This window comes from Ictidomys tridecemlineatus, chromosome 2 (assembly GCF_052094955.1).
Source record: "Ictidomys tridecemlineatus isolate mIctTri1 chromosome 2, mIctTri1.hap1, whole genome shotgun sequence".
Classification (NCBI taxonomy): domain Eukaryota; kingdom Metazoa; phylum Chordata; class Mammalia; order Rodentia; family Sciuridae; genus Ictidomys; species Ictidomys tridecemlineatus.
This window is the reverse complement of record NC_135478.1, coordinates 137,265,637-137,283,497: the sequence shown is the minus strand read 5'-3', so window position 1 is coordinate 137,283,497 and position 17,861 is coordinate 137,265,637. Positions and strand designations below refer to the sequence as shown.

Sequence of the window (17,861 nt, the reverse complement as noted above, 5' to 3'; positions counted from 1 at the left end):
ATGGAGCACAACTTTTCAGTTTTCTGGTTGTACACAATGCAAAATCACCATTCGTGCAATCATACACATGCATAGGGTAATAATGTCCATCGCGTTCCATCATATTTCCCACATCTACATTGCTCCCCTCCCCTCACTTCCCTCTGCCCAATCTAAAGTTCTTTCATTCTTCCTTGTCCCTACTCCCCCATGAGAAGGGAAGCAGGGAAGATTTACATTTTCTCTTTTAATACTCAAAACTACCATCAGGTCATCTGAGATAGGACTGTTGAAATTTAGTTAAAATGTATTCATGCCTTTTTTATTGTGCATTTTGCATGGATTTGCAAAATATCTGTGAATTCTCAGGATCTGTTTTAGTAGTCTCCTTCTCCTTTTTCTTTTCATAGTCCCTCTTTCCATTGACCCAGCATTCATTCATTCAGTAAGATCCTAATTGCTGCTTATAGATTCATGCATTTCCAGGGCCTTGGTTCTGCCTCCAGCTCCTACAGTAGATGGCACCATCAAAGCTAAGTCATCCAACTTATTCTGTCCCCTTGAACTGAGAGGTTGAGAGCTGGGTGTGTGTCCTAAAATAATCAAAGAGAACCTCTGAGCTTTGCTTGGATGGTTTGAAGCCAGGGGTCTCTCTCTTGTTCTAAACGGTATGGTTTGTAGTATTGTGAAAGACCTGAGGCTGCTGTAGCCAACTGTTACCAAGGGGAGCCAAAAACCAATGCTCAGATTGAAATGGAGCCAAGGGACTCACGGAGAGATGTAGCTAGAGCTCTATTAACATTATAGACCTTTAGATTGAGCCAGACATGAAGTCTCCCAGCCTCTGTACTTTTCAGCTTTGTGATCCAGTAAATTATCTTCGTTGTCCAAAAAACACCTGAACTAAGTTTTGCATTTCTTGCATTATAACAGATAATAGTTCACATTCTGTGTCACTTCTTCTGGCTCTGCTGAATGTTTGAACTCATTACATCTCACTTTCCATAGCTTGTCCCTCTGCCTGTTGCTGTTGACTCAGACGTGGAATTCAGACCTTCCTTTCCCTGGAAACATGTTCCTTCATCCAAGAATTTATATGTTCTGCAGATGTTGCTGAAAGTTTGGGAATCAAACTGTATATACCATGCAGGGAAGAATAAACAACACCAAGAACAACAAGAACCTACCTGATTAGCCTGAGTATTGACTATCATTATTTGTAAGAGTCTCATTACCCTCAGGAATACAGTGGGGAATTTCTTACCCACTCTAAAGAGCTCAGGCTTCTAGCATTCCTATTTTCCCTTGTTCTTTTCTCCCTTTTCCTTCCTGTTCTCCTTCATATATAGTTTTATTCTTAATGTCTATTATTTGTACTTTTATTTTATATCTTCTTCCATCTTTCCTTTGGACCTTTCTTTCTAAATAGTGTATCAAATATTTTCTTGAAGAAATAATATTCTTTCTACAAGAGGATCATCCCAAATGGCAGGGTTAGATAAAATTAACATGGTTATATACCTACAATTCTGTTTCTGATGGCTGTCATCTTGTATTGTGCTTTAACTATAGTTTTACAATCAAATGAATGTTTAAGTTAAAAAGATAGGTTTCAATCACACACACACACACACATATATATATATGTGTGTATATATATATGTGTGTGTATATATATATATATATTTATACACACATATATTATTTAGAGACAGGATCTTGCTGAGTTACTTAGGGCCTTGCTAAATTGCTGAAGCTGGCTTTGAACTCGTGATCCTCCTGCCTCAGCCTCCTGAGCTGCTGAGATTTACAGGTGTGCAGCACTGCGTTTGGGATTTTCAATTTTAATGTCCTGTGTAGATCATGTTTGCCAACTAACGTGGAGATTTGGCTGTTACAAAATGATGTAACTGGGAAAAGCACTGAAATTGCAATGCCTTCATTCAGGATTAGTGTCATAAAGGAGTTAGCAATAGAGATGAAGCAGAACCAGGTACTCCTTCATCCTTTTGACTTTACTTTGAGGCATGTGACAGACTCTGGGGACACTCCTGAATTACTGGGACACAGGTTTGATGTTGATCACAGATGAATATTCTGTAAAATAAATATATAAGTAAATAAATAACTTTAAAATACTTAACGATTTTTTTACAACATTTCCATCCAGAAGTCATTGCATATAAACTTGCTGTTTCAGATGCATTCATCTTTAAGAATCTTTGTTTTTATAGTGTTCAATGTCATGCTTCCATTAGTGTTCTCATCCATAAAATCAAGATAAAAATATCTACTTCCTAGTGTCAAAGTAGGGATTAAGTGTGTTAATATGAGTGAACTGTTTAGAATAACACATGACAAATTGTAATACTCTGTTGTGTCTGTTATCTCAAACATTTTGGTCTTAGGACCTCTTTACTTCTTTATAATATTAATTAGAACCCCTAAATGCTTTTGTGTTGGAGAATTATGTTTATCAATATTTACTATGTTAGAAATTAAAGATGAGAAATTTTAAAAAGTTTATTTACTTAGAATAATTACATTACATACTAATGTTAGATTATCTTTTTTTCAGTCTGATTTTCTGAAGAGTATACAGTGGAGTGGTCCTAAGGCTAAATGGTGTGTGACTTCCTAGCAGATTGAATGGAGAAGCAGACAAGAGACCCCTAAGTGTCTTCTAGTAAACTGATATGAATAAGATCTGCAACAATGTAAAACAGTACCTACCATTCTGTTCACTATTTTGTCTAATATTACTATCATTTTGAAAAAGTCTTATCCTTACATGCCCCCTAAAAAGAGCTTCAGGAATCCTTCTGAGTCTGCAATTTACACTTTGAATACCACTTCTATATGTATTATCGTTATTATTGTTATTGGTGATGATGATGATGATAGAAAAAGTCAGAATAGTAATGAGTTTTCCAAAAAAGAGGTGAGTGGTAAAGTCCTTTTAATGAATCTGGTTTCATCCAGATATCCATTTAAAAATGTTTGTTTTCAAAACAATGGAACTAAGACTGAATGCTGTGAACCTACTGATAGGAGGAATAAAAGGACAGTGTTATTTAGCTTTTTTAGGCATCGGAGGTGTGGCCATGAAGAAAAGGCCCCTCCTCCAGGGCCTGTGATATAAGGAAACAGACTGTGTCTGTACCACTGTGGAGAATTCCTGTGAGAAGCTATGTACTATCATTTAGGCTCAGACACCAAAACTGCCAAAAAGAACAGTGAAGCCCCAGAGCACTTATTTCAGTGCCTTTTCCTGAGCATGTTCGGGTTGAAGAAATACATTCTAGAAGACCAAAATGATAACTGTAACTGAAGCATTTTGTGGAAGGGGCAAATGGGAATTAAGAAACAATTAGTTCCCTGGGAAGACATTTTCTGTTTTTATCCTGGATACAGTCACCTGGTAGAAAAGATAACAAAGCTGGAGGTCAGATTATGCATTAGTGTATTCATAGATCTTCCTTTGTAAAGAGTCAACAGGCTCTTGAACTTCTCAGCTGTTCATTTTAAAGGCAATATCTAGTCACTATTTCTCAGGGGAAAAACCATGCTCCCAAATTATGTTGTAGAGGAAAACTGTAAATCATAGTTCCTCACCACTAACAGTGCCTGGGCTGAGTGTTGTCAAGCCCCTCTCAATTCTGCAGCACCCTGGTCTTCTGCAGTGTTTTCCTCCTCTCTTTTGCTTTTAAAAATAATCATTCTGCTTTTGATACTTTTCCTGTCCTCAGCTCTCTAGAAATATGAAAATAACAACAACAAAAGATCCCAGGATACAGATTAGTTATACTGGTCAATGTCCTGTGGAAGTCAAAGCCATCTAATGTCGCTTAAGGAAACTAATAGTGATTGAAAAGACCGTTCCAGAGGAATGCTCTACAAAACTTGAAAGTCTAGATAAAAATGTAGTGTTGGAGGTGGGGGTGAAAACTGAGGAAGTAATGGATCATCCCAGAGGCTGATGGTGCAAAATAAAATTATAAGAAAACTGACCTTGAAAAAGAGGGCAGGAGCGAAGGGAGAACAAACTAACGACTGGGGAAAGGGAAGTCAATGAGGAGTTTAATGGTGAATATCAACACCTACTAGGCTGTCTCATGCCCACCTGGCATACACCTTGGAAACTGTGTGATGCTTGACAAAAGCATCACCCAGGAAGAAGGCTCTGGTCAAATGGGTTGGGGCTGGGATGGGAGACCAGAAAACAAAAACCAAAAACCAAAAAACAACAACCCAAGTTGGAGAAATGGTAAGATTAATCTTTTAGAGATTGGAAAAAAAAGTATGAAAAAGCAAAGACTAAAAGTAAATGAACAAATAAATTAAAACTGGAAATGAAAGGGAACGAACTACTAAATAGGGAGAAAGAACAGGTCTCAACAGAAAAAAGGCAGCTCAGGTTGAATTGAAATGAATCTACATCTAAAGAGAGCAAGAGTGGAAATATACGCTCTAATAGGAGGAGATTATTTCATTTAAACATCCACCTATTTTTTTCCCCTGCTTTTGGTCCTTATATTGAAGAAACTTCTAGCCATGTTATCCCTTCTCACCCTCAAACATTAGCAAAGCATCCACAGAATACAAAGACAGAGATGACCCAAACTTCCATGTTTATCTAAGTTTCCAGTGTTTCTTTTATCTTAATGTCCTGGGTGCTTTAATGTTAAGAAATGAAGGAACTCCATCTCCTGAAAAGCTGGAGACCGGAGTGAAAGACACAGGTGAGGCCTTTTCTGGTCTGATTCATAGTGGACCTGCTGCCTCCATTGCTGTCTTGCATAAGGAGGAAGGTTCCAAAACCACACAATTTTCTGAAAATTTCATGGGAAGAGGAGAAAGGAGAAGAGGTGAAGTTCATGGTGAGTTTTTCACCGAAGGAATTTCCTTTCCTAAATTCTACTGTAGGAGTGAGAGTAAACATTCGCGGATATATCCCACTCTCCCAATTATTTTCCATTGCCCAAATTTTAAAAGCTTGTGCCACCTACACTGATGGAGGAACAGATGGTTTTTGCTCATGCTATTTCCCCTGCCCTGAACAGAAGCTGCCTTCTGTTGATATCACAACCAAAAGCCTTGCACCATCTGCACAGTCTTCCTCAATTCCCCAGCAAAATTCATCTGTCTTGCTTCGTTATAGTTCTCTCATATGGGAAAGTAACATTTGTTGGTACCTTGTACTATAATCTAGTAAGCTTTCAAGAAACATTATCTCCCTAAATCCTTGAGGGATTATTATGTCTGGTATAAAACAAGAAACCCATGACTCAGAGAAGTTGCCATTTGCCCAAGACCACAGCGGGTCCTGGGTAATGAATGGATGGAGATGCCTTAACATTGTGGTGCCTGAAAAATATAAGCATCTTCTATCAGCTGGAATCAAACAATCCCACAAACAAATCTTTTAAGCACTTAGTTTATTTTTGTTATGTTTTTAAAGCGATCCGTACTGTTCTGCTGTATTTCTAGTCCTTAATACGGTACTTGGCATCATATACAGGCCCGTAAATATTTGTTGCATGTGTCCGTGCTTCATATATGGTAGCCATTATTTTGAATGTTACTTGACTCTGGTTTCATATAAAAAGTTATCTTTGGGTTCAAAGCAGGTCTAAATAATCACGCTGTTGTTAATTTTGAGAAATGTCTATTTATTTATTTATTTGTTTATCTAGATATCTGTTTATTTATTTATTTAAGCTTCTTCTGTAAAATGGGAATAACTGTCCCTGCCTCACTGGGTTGTTGTGAGGATTTAATGAGCTAGTAATATGACCTATGGGACACTGTGTCAGGCTCAGTCCTTCATCAATGCTGACTAGTAATAATTCTAATTATTATAGGCCAGATAGTCTTGTACACATGATATAAGGAAGTGTTTTCCCCATGCCAATCTGAACCACCATAATTTGGAGGTTCTGATGCAGCCTGGTGTTCTCCTCCACGCCCCCCATCCCGGATCCCCAGGGGAAAGTTGAGCTGCCAGCGAGGTGGCAGCAGGTGGAAAACAATCTGCATTACAGAGGGTGCCCGGCAGCGAGGCCCCAAGTGCACCCCCGAGATCTGACCCCTATTCCCTACTCGCGCTCTGGGCTCGGCTCCTGAGGAGCAGGCAGAGGGCGCAGGGCTCGCCGGCGCGGAGAACGTGGGGGTCGGCGCCGCCAGGGGCGGTTGGGGCCGGGGGCGCGCTCCAAACTTAGCCGTGGGTTACCCAAGAATCCTAGATGTCAGGGCAGCTGCTGAGCTCTGCCCAGGCCAGCGAGTTCAACTGGCCCCTCCTCCGTAACTTTCCTGGTCCCGTCACACCGCGTGTGTGCCTAGAGTCTGCAGGAGCAGGTCCCAGAAGGCGACGCCTGAGCAGTCGCGCCCCGCCTGCCCTCTGCTAGCCCGCAAGTTTCGGGCAAGTGCGGCCTGATCCCCTGTATTCCCGGTTGGGATGCCTCTGCTTCCCATCTTGGGCCAGAGGTAGTGATGGATGTGTGAGATGCTGATTTGGGGTGATTTCAGAACACCCGGTGTGTGTGCGTCTCCAGGGTCATGGATGGAAAGGGCTTCAGCGGGGACCGTGCGTTTGAATGTTTTGTAGGACCTTTCCATTCCTCAGTTCCCCAAAGGGCTACATAGTTGGTGCAGGGTTTCTTTTGTTTGGGGATGCTGGTGTGTGTGTGTGTGTGTGTGTGTGTGTGTGTGTGTGTGTGTATCTGTTTATTCTTAATGGGAAGTCTATGGGACTTCAATCCTTCGCGCTTTTTTTCTCCTAAAACAGTCTTTGAAAATATTAAAAATTGATTTTTTTCACTTGAAGTTCTATTTAATTAACCTATGGATATTACATAATATTATAATATACACAGTAGCATATATATTGTGGTAAATGTTTCTTGTCTCTCTACCTCTCAAGCAGAGCATGTTTTGAGCCTTGAAAAAATCCCTATTTTCATAACACAAAATTTTCTTGGAATTTTTTTTTCTTCGAAAAGTTAAGGCAAGTATACTAATGAACGTCAGTTTTTAAAAGTGGACAAATTTAAACTAAAAAAAAAAAAGTCACCAAATTAATGGATACTGTTTATGGCTGAGTTTTCAGAGAACAACTTTGCAGTATCTGCAGGGTTGTCTTCAAAGTTCTGATCTTAATCTTGAAAGGGTTAAAAATCTACTAGATCATATTCATATCTCAGAATAACTGACCCATAATACACTGCCAATCTGTCCTATAGTGTTTAGGATCAAGTAGCTTAAATTCAATGGAAAAAAGTTAAAATACTTGTTATCACATTACATCTGTTTAGATGAGCTGCAAGTAAATCACTTTCTAACCTTTTAGAAGATGAAAAGTTTAGTGACTACTATTTACACTCTTTGAATATTTTATATTTGAATGGTCATCACAGTTTACACAAATGATTGTATATATCTATTTCAAATAAACAAATATCAAAGAATCTGTGTTATGTGATGGTTAACATTTCAAGCTTTTCTATAAAGAGGACTTTATACAAAACTGCAGTGATTACTGAGTATTGTCAAAAAGTCATTTAGAGCTTTTGGAAATAAAATTATTAGAGGCATCTTAAGAGAAATAAGGTAATGAATCATAATTTTTACATTTTATGCAGTGAAAATTAAAGTCTTAATTATCACTCACATGAAATAGTTAAATTTTTGTTTTTGTTTTAAACATAGATTTTTAGAGCATTTGAAAAAATCCTTATAGGTTTGTTAAAACCTTTAGCAGAAGATTACAGTCAACGTTTTGTCTTTGGTGAATAGCTGTTTGTCTCACTTTATTTACTTGGTATTGGATATTTGTCAATGTCATTTCATATCTACAGAAAATTCTTACGCTCTATGGAGGTAGTGAATGTGTGTGTGCTTGTCTGCCGGAGGTCACATGACGGTTTCATCCTATTTGGTGGAGCAGCTTGACTTTTTTTCCCCTTGCTTTTGGTGATGGTTGTGAGTGCAGAAGTTGATTGACAGATGCATGCCAGAAACCCCCATTCTCCTTTTCAAAGACAACATATGATGGATTGCGATCTCTCAGCGCAGCAGGACACGGGGACCATGCAAGCTGTAATTGGTCAGGTATGGAGTCAGCCATTTCTCAACTCCCCTTTTTTCCACAAGGGTCTCACCATATGATTCACATAATTCATATTTACTGTACCATCTTTCTATCTGTATCTTCAGCTACCTGCCAGTGTAGTGCTGAAAGTGCGAAAGGCAAAAGGCACCCATTAAATCTGGCCAGCAAACCTCAGCTTAAAACTTCAATGCGGTGCTCTTAAACAAAAACTAAAACAACAACAACAACAACAACAACAAAAATCGAAGAACATATCTAATTTATGATTTGGTCTGAATGTTTTAAAAAAATCCATTCCTAAGAATTTATTTATTTTTTCTGTTTAGATTGTGATCTCTGAAAGAAATAAAGTATGAGAAGAGAATAAAGTGTTATATGTTTCCAAGGTAGTTGTTAAAATTTTTTTCTAGTGCTATTCAGTATTTTTATTTGGTCTATATTCTTCTCTCTCCTTCTCCCCATATGGAAAATGTAAATATAGAAATACAAGTGCCTTTACTTCTAACCCCGATAATGTGTGATGGAGCCTGGTAAATGTAGTAGTAGTAGTCGTCTTGGCTGCTGCAGGGGGACAGGCTGCAAATTAAACACTGCCACAATCTGAAAGGTCCAGGTGGTCCGCTCGCGGTTCCTAATGCAATCCAGCACAACAGCTTTAATAAACAGCTCTATTTAGTTCCTCCTCCTCGTATCCTGGGAGGTGAACTGGTCTGGGGCTGCTGTGATGAAATGCCAGAAGAATCTCTCTCAGAGGCCTCACAAGCTGATTTTTAGAGCTTTCCTGTTCTGTCGTCTTTGTCTTCCAAATGGGTCAGTGAGTCCTACTCTCTCTGCTTGGTGCTTTCTGTTCAATCGGTAGTTTATGTTTGTGTTTAAATGTTTGCGTTGTAAGCTAAATGAGAAGAGGAAAGGATCATTGTATTTTCATTTGCCTTCCAATAACTGAAGTGGTGAAAGGAATGATAGTACCCTGCTGCAGAGGGAGGCTGATTTTTCTGACTATGATGGGGGTGGGGTGAAGAAAAAGGGAATATATATATGGTGTAGTGGGTATTTGTTTTTGGGAGGTAATTTTTTTTTTGACTAAAATTTCCCTGAGTTACCCATGCTTGTTTAAGAATTCTGATTTAACTCATAAATCAGAATATGGTTACGAATATTTATGAACTCTTAAAAGTTTTTTTATTTTTATTTTTTGCACACTTTCCAATCAAGACAAGCTGGCAAGGTGATGACATAAAATGTGTTTGCTGTATATTAATAGCATGGTGGAAAATATACCATCTTACTCTGTTTTCAACAAAATTATAGCAAAGCACTTCAGGGTTTTGAAAGCACATGGTTTATTAATACCAGCATGCCTCATAATGTATTTTTAGATGGAAAATGTCAGATATATAATACCATGTTTCCACAGGCTCACTCTATTTTTTAAAAAAGTACATGTTTGCTTCAACAGAAAAAATATTTTTTAAAACTTTCAAGTTGTTTTTTGTTCTACTGGCATATATAAAAGGAAGTCTCTGGGCATACATTTGTCAGGAGAAAATATGCAAAGTGATTTTATACACTGTCAGTACCTGCTTCAGTCATTATACATGTTCCTTGATGAGTACATCTATCAGATAGAGCTAAATAATTTTGGCATAGGGAATTATATTAATATCTTTTAAAGTAGTGACTTTTTTGTGTACAAATAAAACTTGAGCCCCTGACAACTGTCCTGTGCTGTTTAATAAAACTTTATTCTTCGATTACCTCTCTATTCTGTAATAATATAAATAATACTACTTAATACTATGCTAAATTGTTCTGCTTTAGTCCCAAATAAGAGATAGAATTTCCTTTTGTGTATATTTCTGGTGAAAAATCAGGGGAGACACTTCTAGTCTATTATTCAAAATTGTTTATTGGAAATCATCTGTAAAGGTGTAGAGTTTTAAATGGTTCTGGCATATACTTTTTAAAAGGAATTGGTTTATATTTTACAAATGCTACACTTATAGTTTGTTAGAATTTAAAATCAGTTGTTATTATTACATAGTTCTGTATTTTGTATGCTCTCAATCATTTTTAAACTTCTCTATGCCCAAGAACTATATATGCTAATAACTTGTAATGAATACTCAGTAACTAGTTGCATTAAAGTAGCCACATGTTTTCTGATGTCATTTCTTATAAATTATTTGCTTAAAAATATACTTATTGTCACATTAGTAAATTATAAAAGCAATTTTCCTGAAGATTGTTATGATATATGTGTTAAAAATATACACACTAAAATGCTTAATTTTAATTTTTGTTTGAAATTGGAAGGAAGGAAAAATATTGTATTGTCTTACATATATACCATGCAAGTCAGAATATCTAAATGGAGCCCATATCAATAAGCACAAAAAGAAAAATGATATACATGCTTGAAATTAATTTATTTTAATTGTTACAACACAGATAAGAACATTTATTCAAATGATTACTCCTAATAATAAGGAAAAGAAAGAGAAAATAATTTTTATTGCTTTATGATCACCCATAATCAGAAAGAGATTGTTTCTTTTTCAACTCTTGACTTTAATACCCTCTTATACTTACTCAGCAGGGGTGGACAGTCCCATTTGATCATGCAAATGTTTGTTTTGGCTCCTTTTCCAATACATACTAAAATAATAATGTTTTTTGTTCTTTTTTATCAAGTGTCTCTGAGTCCTGTTCCTAGACAGCTTTGAGTTGGAGAAGCAAATAACCACTTTGCAGTTCTAGTTTCCATTCAGAATACTGAAAGATTCCCATGAAATATGATCTTTAGATTTTTTTCATTCACTTCTAGGATCAAATATCTACAGTTCCCTCCACTGGAGGGAAGAGCAGACTTTTCTGTGTTGCTGGCCATGATCCAGCTGGGGAGAGAGTACTGGCTTCACAGAGTAGATATTGCTCATATATGCCTTTCCCCCAGGATTTTCCCTCCCTCCAGCAAGCAATTAAGCAGTCTAGTACTCCAAAGAACAAACTCCCTGCCTAGTATATCAAGATCAAGAAACTTGGTACATTCAAACAGTTTTTGGAAATCAAACTGGATTTTTGATAGCAGTTATCTGTAGCAAGCTTCCTAACCCCTTGAACCACGGGATGGATTGTTATCCTTCAGATGATTTTCAAATCAATTCAAACAATTAAGGAACTTCTGAGCCATGGATCTGAATATCATTTGAAAATAAAGGTTTGCATTTCCACCTCACCTGGTCATTAAATGTTTACTGGATGTTTTCATTTTGGGGGACCTGAGCTTGTGAGTGACAGATTAGTTCATCAGTATTGCAGACCTCCTATTTTTTTTTTCTCACCTCATGCAGACAGGTCACTATGTCCAGTACTTCTTGTGGCACTTTGGTCCCCAGGGGACCTGGCCAGCCTACAATTCCTGATGTACAGACTTGAGGGTCTGGGATGGCTGCATAGTCTATACTCTTATTTATAGTCTGACTTTTGTAAATGTTCCAGAACAGAGGATGTTAAATTAGGTGTTAATAAAAACTATATGTGAGAAAAATCAGATAAAAATATGAAGTATATATAAGAGTTTGCTAGGAATGGGAGAGACACTATTGGATCAAAGTGCTTATGGGTGCACTTCCAGTGACATTGCTAAATACTGGTAGAAAATCAAAGATGCCAACATTTCATATTCTAATGGAATTAGAAGTTCCATTAGCATCAAGAGTATTTCAATTGTCCCTACCTGTAAAATGGATCTTTTTACCCAGGTAAATGTAGACAATTTAAAGCACTTTACATTTGTAAATTATAAATCTAATGCAAATGTCCAAGAGTGCTCCCTAAGTGTGTTAATGGTTCAGAGGGGACTGTGGGTAACTGAAGGTACATATGGCGTACAACAGAGTAAAACTCCTGTTTTTTTTTTTTATGTGTTTTGATGTCAAAATGCAAAAATATTTCATTATTCTGGTATCAGAACACTTAATTTTCTGTATTATATTTATTAATATTCTCTCTTGTTTCAGAAAGTATTCCATGTGGCTTTAAGAATAATTTGCTTACTTAACATACTCAAGCTGATGTAAGATAGAAGTCATCTAGGAAAAGGAAATCCTAGCAGATTGTCCTCAGTCTATTTAGACTGATTTTTATGGCCTATATATAAAAATAAAACTCTGGGGATAATCTAACTCCATTTTACATATATCAAGCATAACTCTTACATACTCTAAGAAAATTTATTTTTGTGAGTATGAATGCCTTTTTTAAAAAACCTGACATATTGCTTTATTCTCCAATAAGAATACTTTTAGGGTGTGAAATCATTACTGCTTGAATTTAATTTAATTAAGACTACTCCCCTCATCCCCTGCCGCTAAGGTATAACACTAGAAAGGCACAAATTAAGGATTATTCTTTATGAACACAAAATGGTGCTCATATTCCTTTGGTAAGTGCTAGACTCACCAATATGGAATTTGTAGGATGTACTTCTTATTGACCTCAACCACTATGTTTAACTCTCCACTCAGAGGAAAGTCTTACATCAGTTTTTTATGTTTTATCAAATGTCCTCATTTTTTTCTACCTTTAGAATAGTTTTAAGTTGGATCAGGCATTTAAATGTAAAGCCAGTCTTGCCCATTAAAGTTTATTAATATATTAATGCTATTATACAACAATATTAATAATACTAAACAACCATTATTTAGGAAATAATTTAGGAAATAATTCAGGTCTTAAAACTGAATTTTCTTTTTTCTATTCCCAAAAGGAAACTTTCTATATGTACTATGCAGGCATCTTAAGCATTCTAATGCTTAAGAATTTAAAGCCTTTGGATTCTTCTCTCCAGAAAATGCAGAAAGGTTACTACAATGCAAATACAAATGCTTGTGAAAGAAAGTTTGCATGTAATAAGTACTTGTTTTGGAGGTCAGTGAAAGAAGGCATTTCTTCACAGATTTTTTTTCTTTGCTGTGTAAATTCATGTTACTGAACAGTTTAAAGCATCTTTCTCTTTTCATCTTTGTTCACCAAAATTAGAATTTAACATGCTTGCAAATGTTGAAAACCTCCCCTTTTCAGTTGCATTATGCTGTGTAAACTGTTGCTTTTTTTTTTTTTTTAACATTTGTGGAGTAGGAAGTAAAGTTGGAAATACAATGCAAATAAAAAAGGATCAAATTTAAAGAAACAATTTGAAAATAAATATTAACTATAATCTGAACACTGAAAGAAAATAAAAATTAGATAACTTTTAAATTAATGTGTATTTAAGGTAAGTCCATTATTTGGGAGATAATAGCTGTCCTAAATATAAACTCAAACCAGCATTTATGCTTTTTTTCCCATTTGCTTCTCTTCCTCTCCACATCCTTCTTTTCTTCCCTGCCTCCCTCCTCCCTTCCTACTTCTCTCTTTGCTTCTCTTGCTTGCTTCCTTCCTTCTTTCCTTTTTGTTTGTAGAATTGTGATTTCAGTAAAATAAATTACTGAGTCAAGTCTTGTTTTGTGAGTACTTGCAAATTGCTCTCTTGAGCCATATTGTCTTAAGCTGATCCAAAATTATAATCAAGATCTGTGCCAGTTTTGCTTTTTACACATTTCTCCACATCTCAGTTTGAAGAGGGTTATTGTAAGACACTGTCATTGTGTTTTCTAAGGATTCATTCTTCCACTATTTTTCTTGTGCTTCCCAATTCTACACTGCCAGCCAATTATGGTGAAAATTGTTTTAATTTTTATTTGACAGATTCTTTCCTGTTTCCCTCTATGCTTGTTATTTTCTTTATCCCATGTGTCAAAGATCATATTATTGTTATTGCAGAGCTAATTTTCTTTTTGTAAATATAAACCTGTTGTATATAAGTAGCGGCAATATAATTGAAAACATCTTTGGTTATTTATATTAAAGGAAATCTTCTAGATTTTAAAACACTTTAGTTTTCAAGTTGCGTGGTCTTCGGAAAATAGCTTTTTTGTTTTATCACTGGCTTTAAAACCCCCATGATATGAAGGACTCTTTCTTCACCAGAGAAAGATTAGCTGTTGACACTTGGTACTGATTCTGGGTGAGCTGCATTCAGCAGCACTTTCCTAATCATAAGATCAAGGGGAAAAATTGAGGATCAACAGAATATTCTAAAATTCCACCTATTTCCAATTTTTTTCCTCCCCTTAAGGGGCGGATTATTCCCATGGGAAGAGGAACCCATACAATTTCCAGCTCTCCCTTCCCAGGGTCAAAGATGCAAATAAATGTGGTGACACCTTAAATGAAGAAGATAGGGACACTCAAATGCTGTGCTCAGGCATTTTGCCCTCTTCCTTCACTGTCATTTCCCCATCAGCTTTTCTTCTCCTTTCCACTGTAATCCAGAGTCAGTGATGAGTAATAAGTGAAAAGTGAATCTTTGTGTGCTGCCCAGGCAGGAAAGAACACGGGAAAGAGAGACAAGACCTGGAGCAAAACAAAGCAAGCGGAAAACTCAACATCATACTTGCTTCTTAGTATTTTTTGTTGAGCTATTTTGTAAGCTTACTTCATTTCATCCTGCAGTTGAGATTACATGAATAGTGAAATAGTATTTTAGAACGAGAAAAATTAAAGTGTAAAACAAAGCCAAGAGGAAAACAAAACCCAGAACCTTTGTAGTACTTGCATTATAAATCAATTTCAAAATTTAGGAATAATTTATTTTTTTCCTGTGCGGGGGATCAAACTCAGGGCCTGGCACAAGTGATCAGTCATAAGCTACACCCCAGCCCCAAAGAATATTTAAACAACAACAAAATCTTTGAAGATTTTATAAGAGTTTAACCAGTGCTCCGATGCTGTGCAATATCAATTTATTACAGTAGATATTTCTGGGGCTTCATATGATGTGGACTCTGTGTATTTTATGATTTTGATTTTTAACGCATGATTAGAAACTATTTTAAGAACAGAGCATCTATCTCTAACACTTCAAAACTTAGAGAAACAAGTGTATTTTAAAAACATTAAATACCTGTTAAAAGGTGTTTTTAGCATTGATCAGAAGAACTCAGACAAACTCCTCTTTAAAAGATCAAAGTGCATCATTTATAAAGAATATATTTTCCAGTGCAGAATTCATATACAGTTTTTTTAAAAACTAAATACTTTATTGCTGAGATTCAGAGGTAAATAGTATACCTGCACAGAAGCAAAAGTACTAGAAGTCCTAATTGATACTGAAAGTATATGAAAAAGAGTAGCTATTTTTTAGATCTTCAGTTTCCTTCCTCCAACATTTAAGGCAAATGTAAGATCCAGACACACAAAACTAGACTATGGCTGACCAAACTTTGCTTCTGACAGAGGTAGTTAATTTTGTAAGCCTTAAATAATACAAGAAAACAAGACTCTTTCAACCTTTCTTCCAAAAGGTTGAGAGTTGGGACAAATGTAAAATGCTGCTTAATGTGCACGAATAAAGCCAAGAACATCAAACTCATTTCACTTAGTGTCAGTCCTGATGATTCATCATCATGGTCAGGGCAAACTCTGGTCTCTGGGCTGAAACAATTTTATCCATTTTTTTTTTTTTTAAACAGAATGTTCCAGCTTGGATCTTATATCCTTAGGGTTACAATATTGAATTCTGAATCGGGAAACTTAATCTTGCAGCCAGATTTGACAAGAGGCTGGTTGAATTGTAGGCAGAAGTGATGATTGTGGGATGAAATGCCCCAGGTCAGAATTTGGGAAAAATAGGAAGTTTTGAGGAAATTTGGTTGTGGTATAAGAACCCCAACTTTGAAAATTTCTCTCTGTTCATATATTTCAGCAGATGGTATTCAAAGGTCTTAAAAATAGATCACTGCTGTATTCATTTTCTCTGTTTCAAATCTTTCTCTAACAGAGCTTTACCCATTTTTAGTTGTATTTCTTAGTGTGTTTCTAATGTTTTTAATATAAAAGGCATCTATAGTAATATCCAAGATTTCTGGGAACAAAGGGTAACATCATTGGTTAAATCTAAAACAATCATATTTTGTTCTTTAATTGAATGTTAATACCACATTCAAGAGCTAAAGTTGTTGGTTGTTTTTGAAAACTTTTTTTTTTCATTTGTAAGCAAACTTAACATTTAGATTTCCAGGATCTAAAAAATTTGGAGTAAGAAGAAAATGAGGCAATCTGCCAACCTAATTAGTTAATACTCATACTTTCACACTTTAGAAATAATTGATTATTTAACCTCTAATCATCTAAAGAAATTTTGTCTCTTCAATTTTAACATATGAATTATTTTGGTGTTTATTGAAACTAAGTTGTTTAAAAAAATGAAAAAATACCTTGCAACTTTCAAAGTTTATTGAAACTAAGTTGTTTAAGAAAATGAAAAAATACCTTGCAACTTTCAAACAAATCTTTTCAAAAAAGATTATCACAGGAATTTGAGTACATAGTTGATTAGTATACTGCAAAGAGATAATTATTGTGCTTATTTCCTTACAGAAATAAGAGAGGCTTATACTTCCATTATATAGTTACTTTGATGAGTACTAGAACTTAACCAGCCGGAATTGTTTTCTCCCTTCCTATCATTTTCTATCTAAAAGAATTTTAACAGCTAGTTCAGGTAGAGTGTGGAGTGTGTGAATGAAGTTGACAGAACAGTTAGGTTCACAGAACATGAACACAATTCATATATGCATGTGATTGAGGGCAGTTACGTAGTATATTTTTAAAATTATGAAAATAATGCATGCTTCTGGCAAACAACTCTAACAGCACAGAAAATTATAAAGTGGAAAATCAAGTACCCTATCATTCCTCTTCCCACAAATAACCATCAACAATTTCTTACATATCCTTTCAAAAATTTTCTATGCAAATATAGGCATAGACACTAAATATGCAATCCAGTCCTGCAACTTTATTTTAAAAAATTTAAAAATATATTTCAAACATCTTTACATGTTACTTAGAATAGCTGTTTATTTATTTATTTTTCTTTTTATTAAGAAACAGGTCTTGCTATGTTGTCCAGGCTGGCTTGGGACTCCTGATCTCAAGTGATCCTCCTGCTTCAACCTCCTGAGTAGCTGGGACCACTGGTGTGCACCACCATGGTTGGCTCTAGATTTGCATACTTCTGTGCTATTCCCTTTTATGAATGCTCAATGATTTATTTAACCAGTTATTTCTTGATAAGCATCTAGCTTTTAAAAAATAAGTTAATCATGGCAATTAGTCTAGCAAGTAGAAATGTTTCATTTTTCTTAACAGAAAAGTTCCCAGAATCTTCCCAATGGGGTTTGCTTTACTAAAAGAACTCACAAATATTATCTTCTAAGAGAAAATAAAGTATAATATTTTAAAGTGATGTGTAGATTTATGCCATCAGGAAAGATATTAATCATTTATATGTTGAACATTCAAATCAATTAAAATAAAAATAAAGATCACAATATTGCTTAGCAATAAAGAAGTAAGAATGAGAGAATGACATGCAGCCAGTTCTCAGTAGGATGCATTATAACTTACAACCTCTGTGTTTTTTTTTTTCCACACCACCAACTCAGTTGAACAAAATGCATAACTTATTTTCTTTCATGGGCCTGAATACTATTTATTAAGATAATTGACATAGATGTATGTTTCTAGTGCTTGATTCTGTTAGTATATCTAGATTAGTGAAAAAGAGATCAGGAGAAATTCATGGTAATTAATGTCAGTTAAATTCCTGCTTTCTATATGTTATATTGTCAGACCAATCTTTCAACTCTGATTCATAGGTTAA

At 35.7% G+C, this 17,861-nt stretch overlaps 1 protein-coding gene across 4 annotated transcripts in view; it reads left to right on the top strand.

The window, feature by feature from the left end:
- The first annotated feature begins 7,931 nt into the window (after positions 1-7,931).
- The window catches only part of Pou6f2 (POU class 6 homeobox 2), a 453,088-nt gene continuing 443,158 nt past the window's right edge, over positions 7,932-17,861 (top strand). The window contains exon 1 of one of the 4 annotated variants that reach the window (XM_021722291.3): positions 7,932-8,088. In XM_021722291.3, the coding sequence (XP_021577966.3) occupies positions 7,984-8,088 (105 nt within the window). In that variant the 5' untranslated portion in view covers positions 7,932-7,983. Of the gene's footprint in view, positions 8,089-8,688; positions 8,900-17,861 lie in introns of those variants that run through there. The other 3 variants (XM_040291851.2, XM_021722292.3, XM_021722290.3) reach the window with 3 other exon arrangements.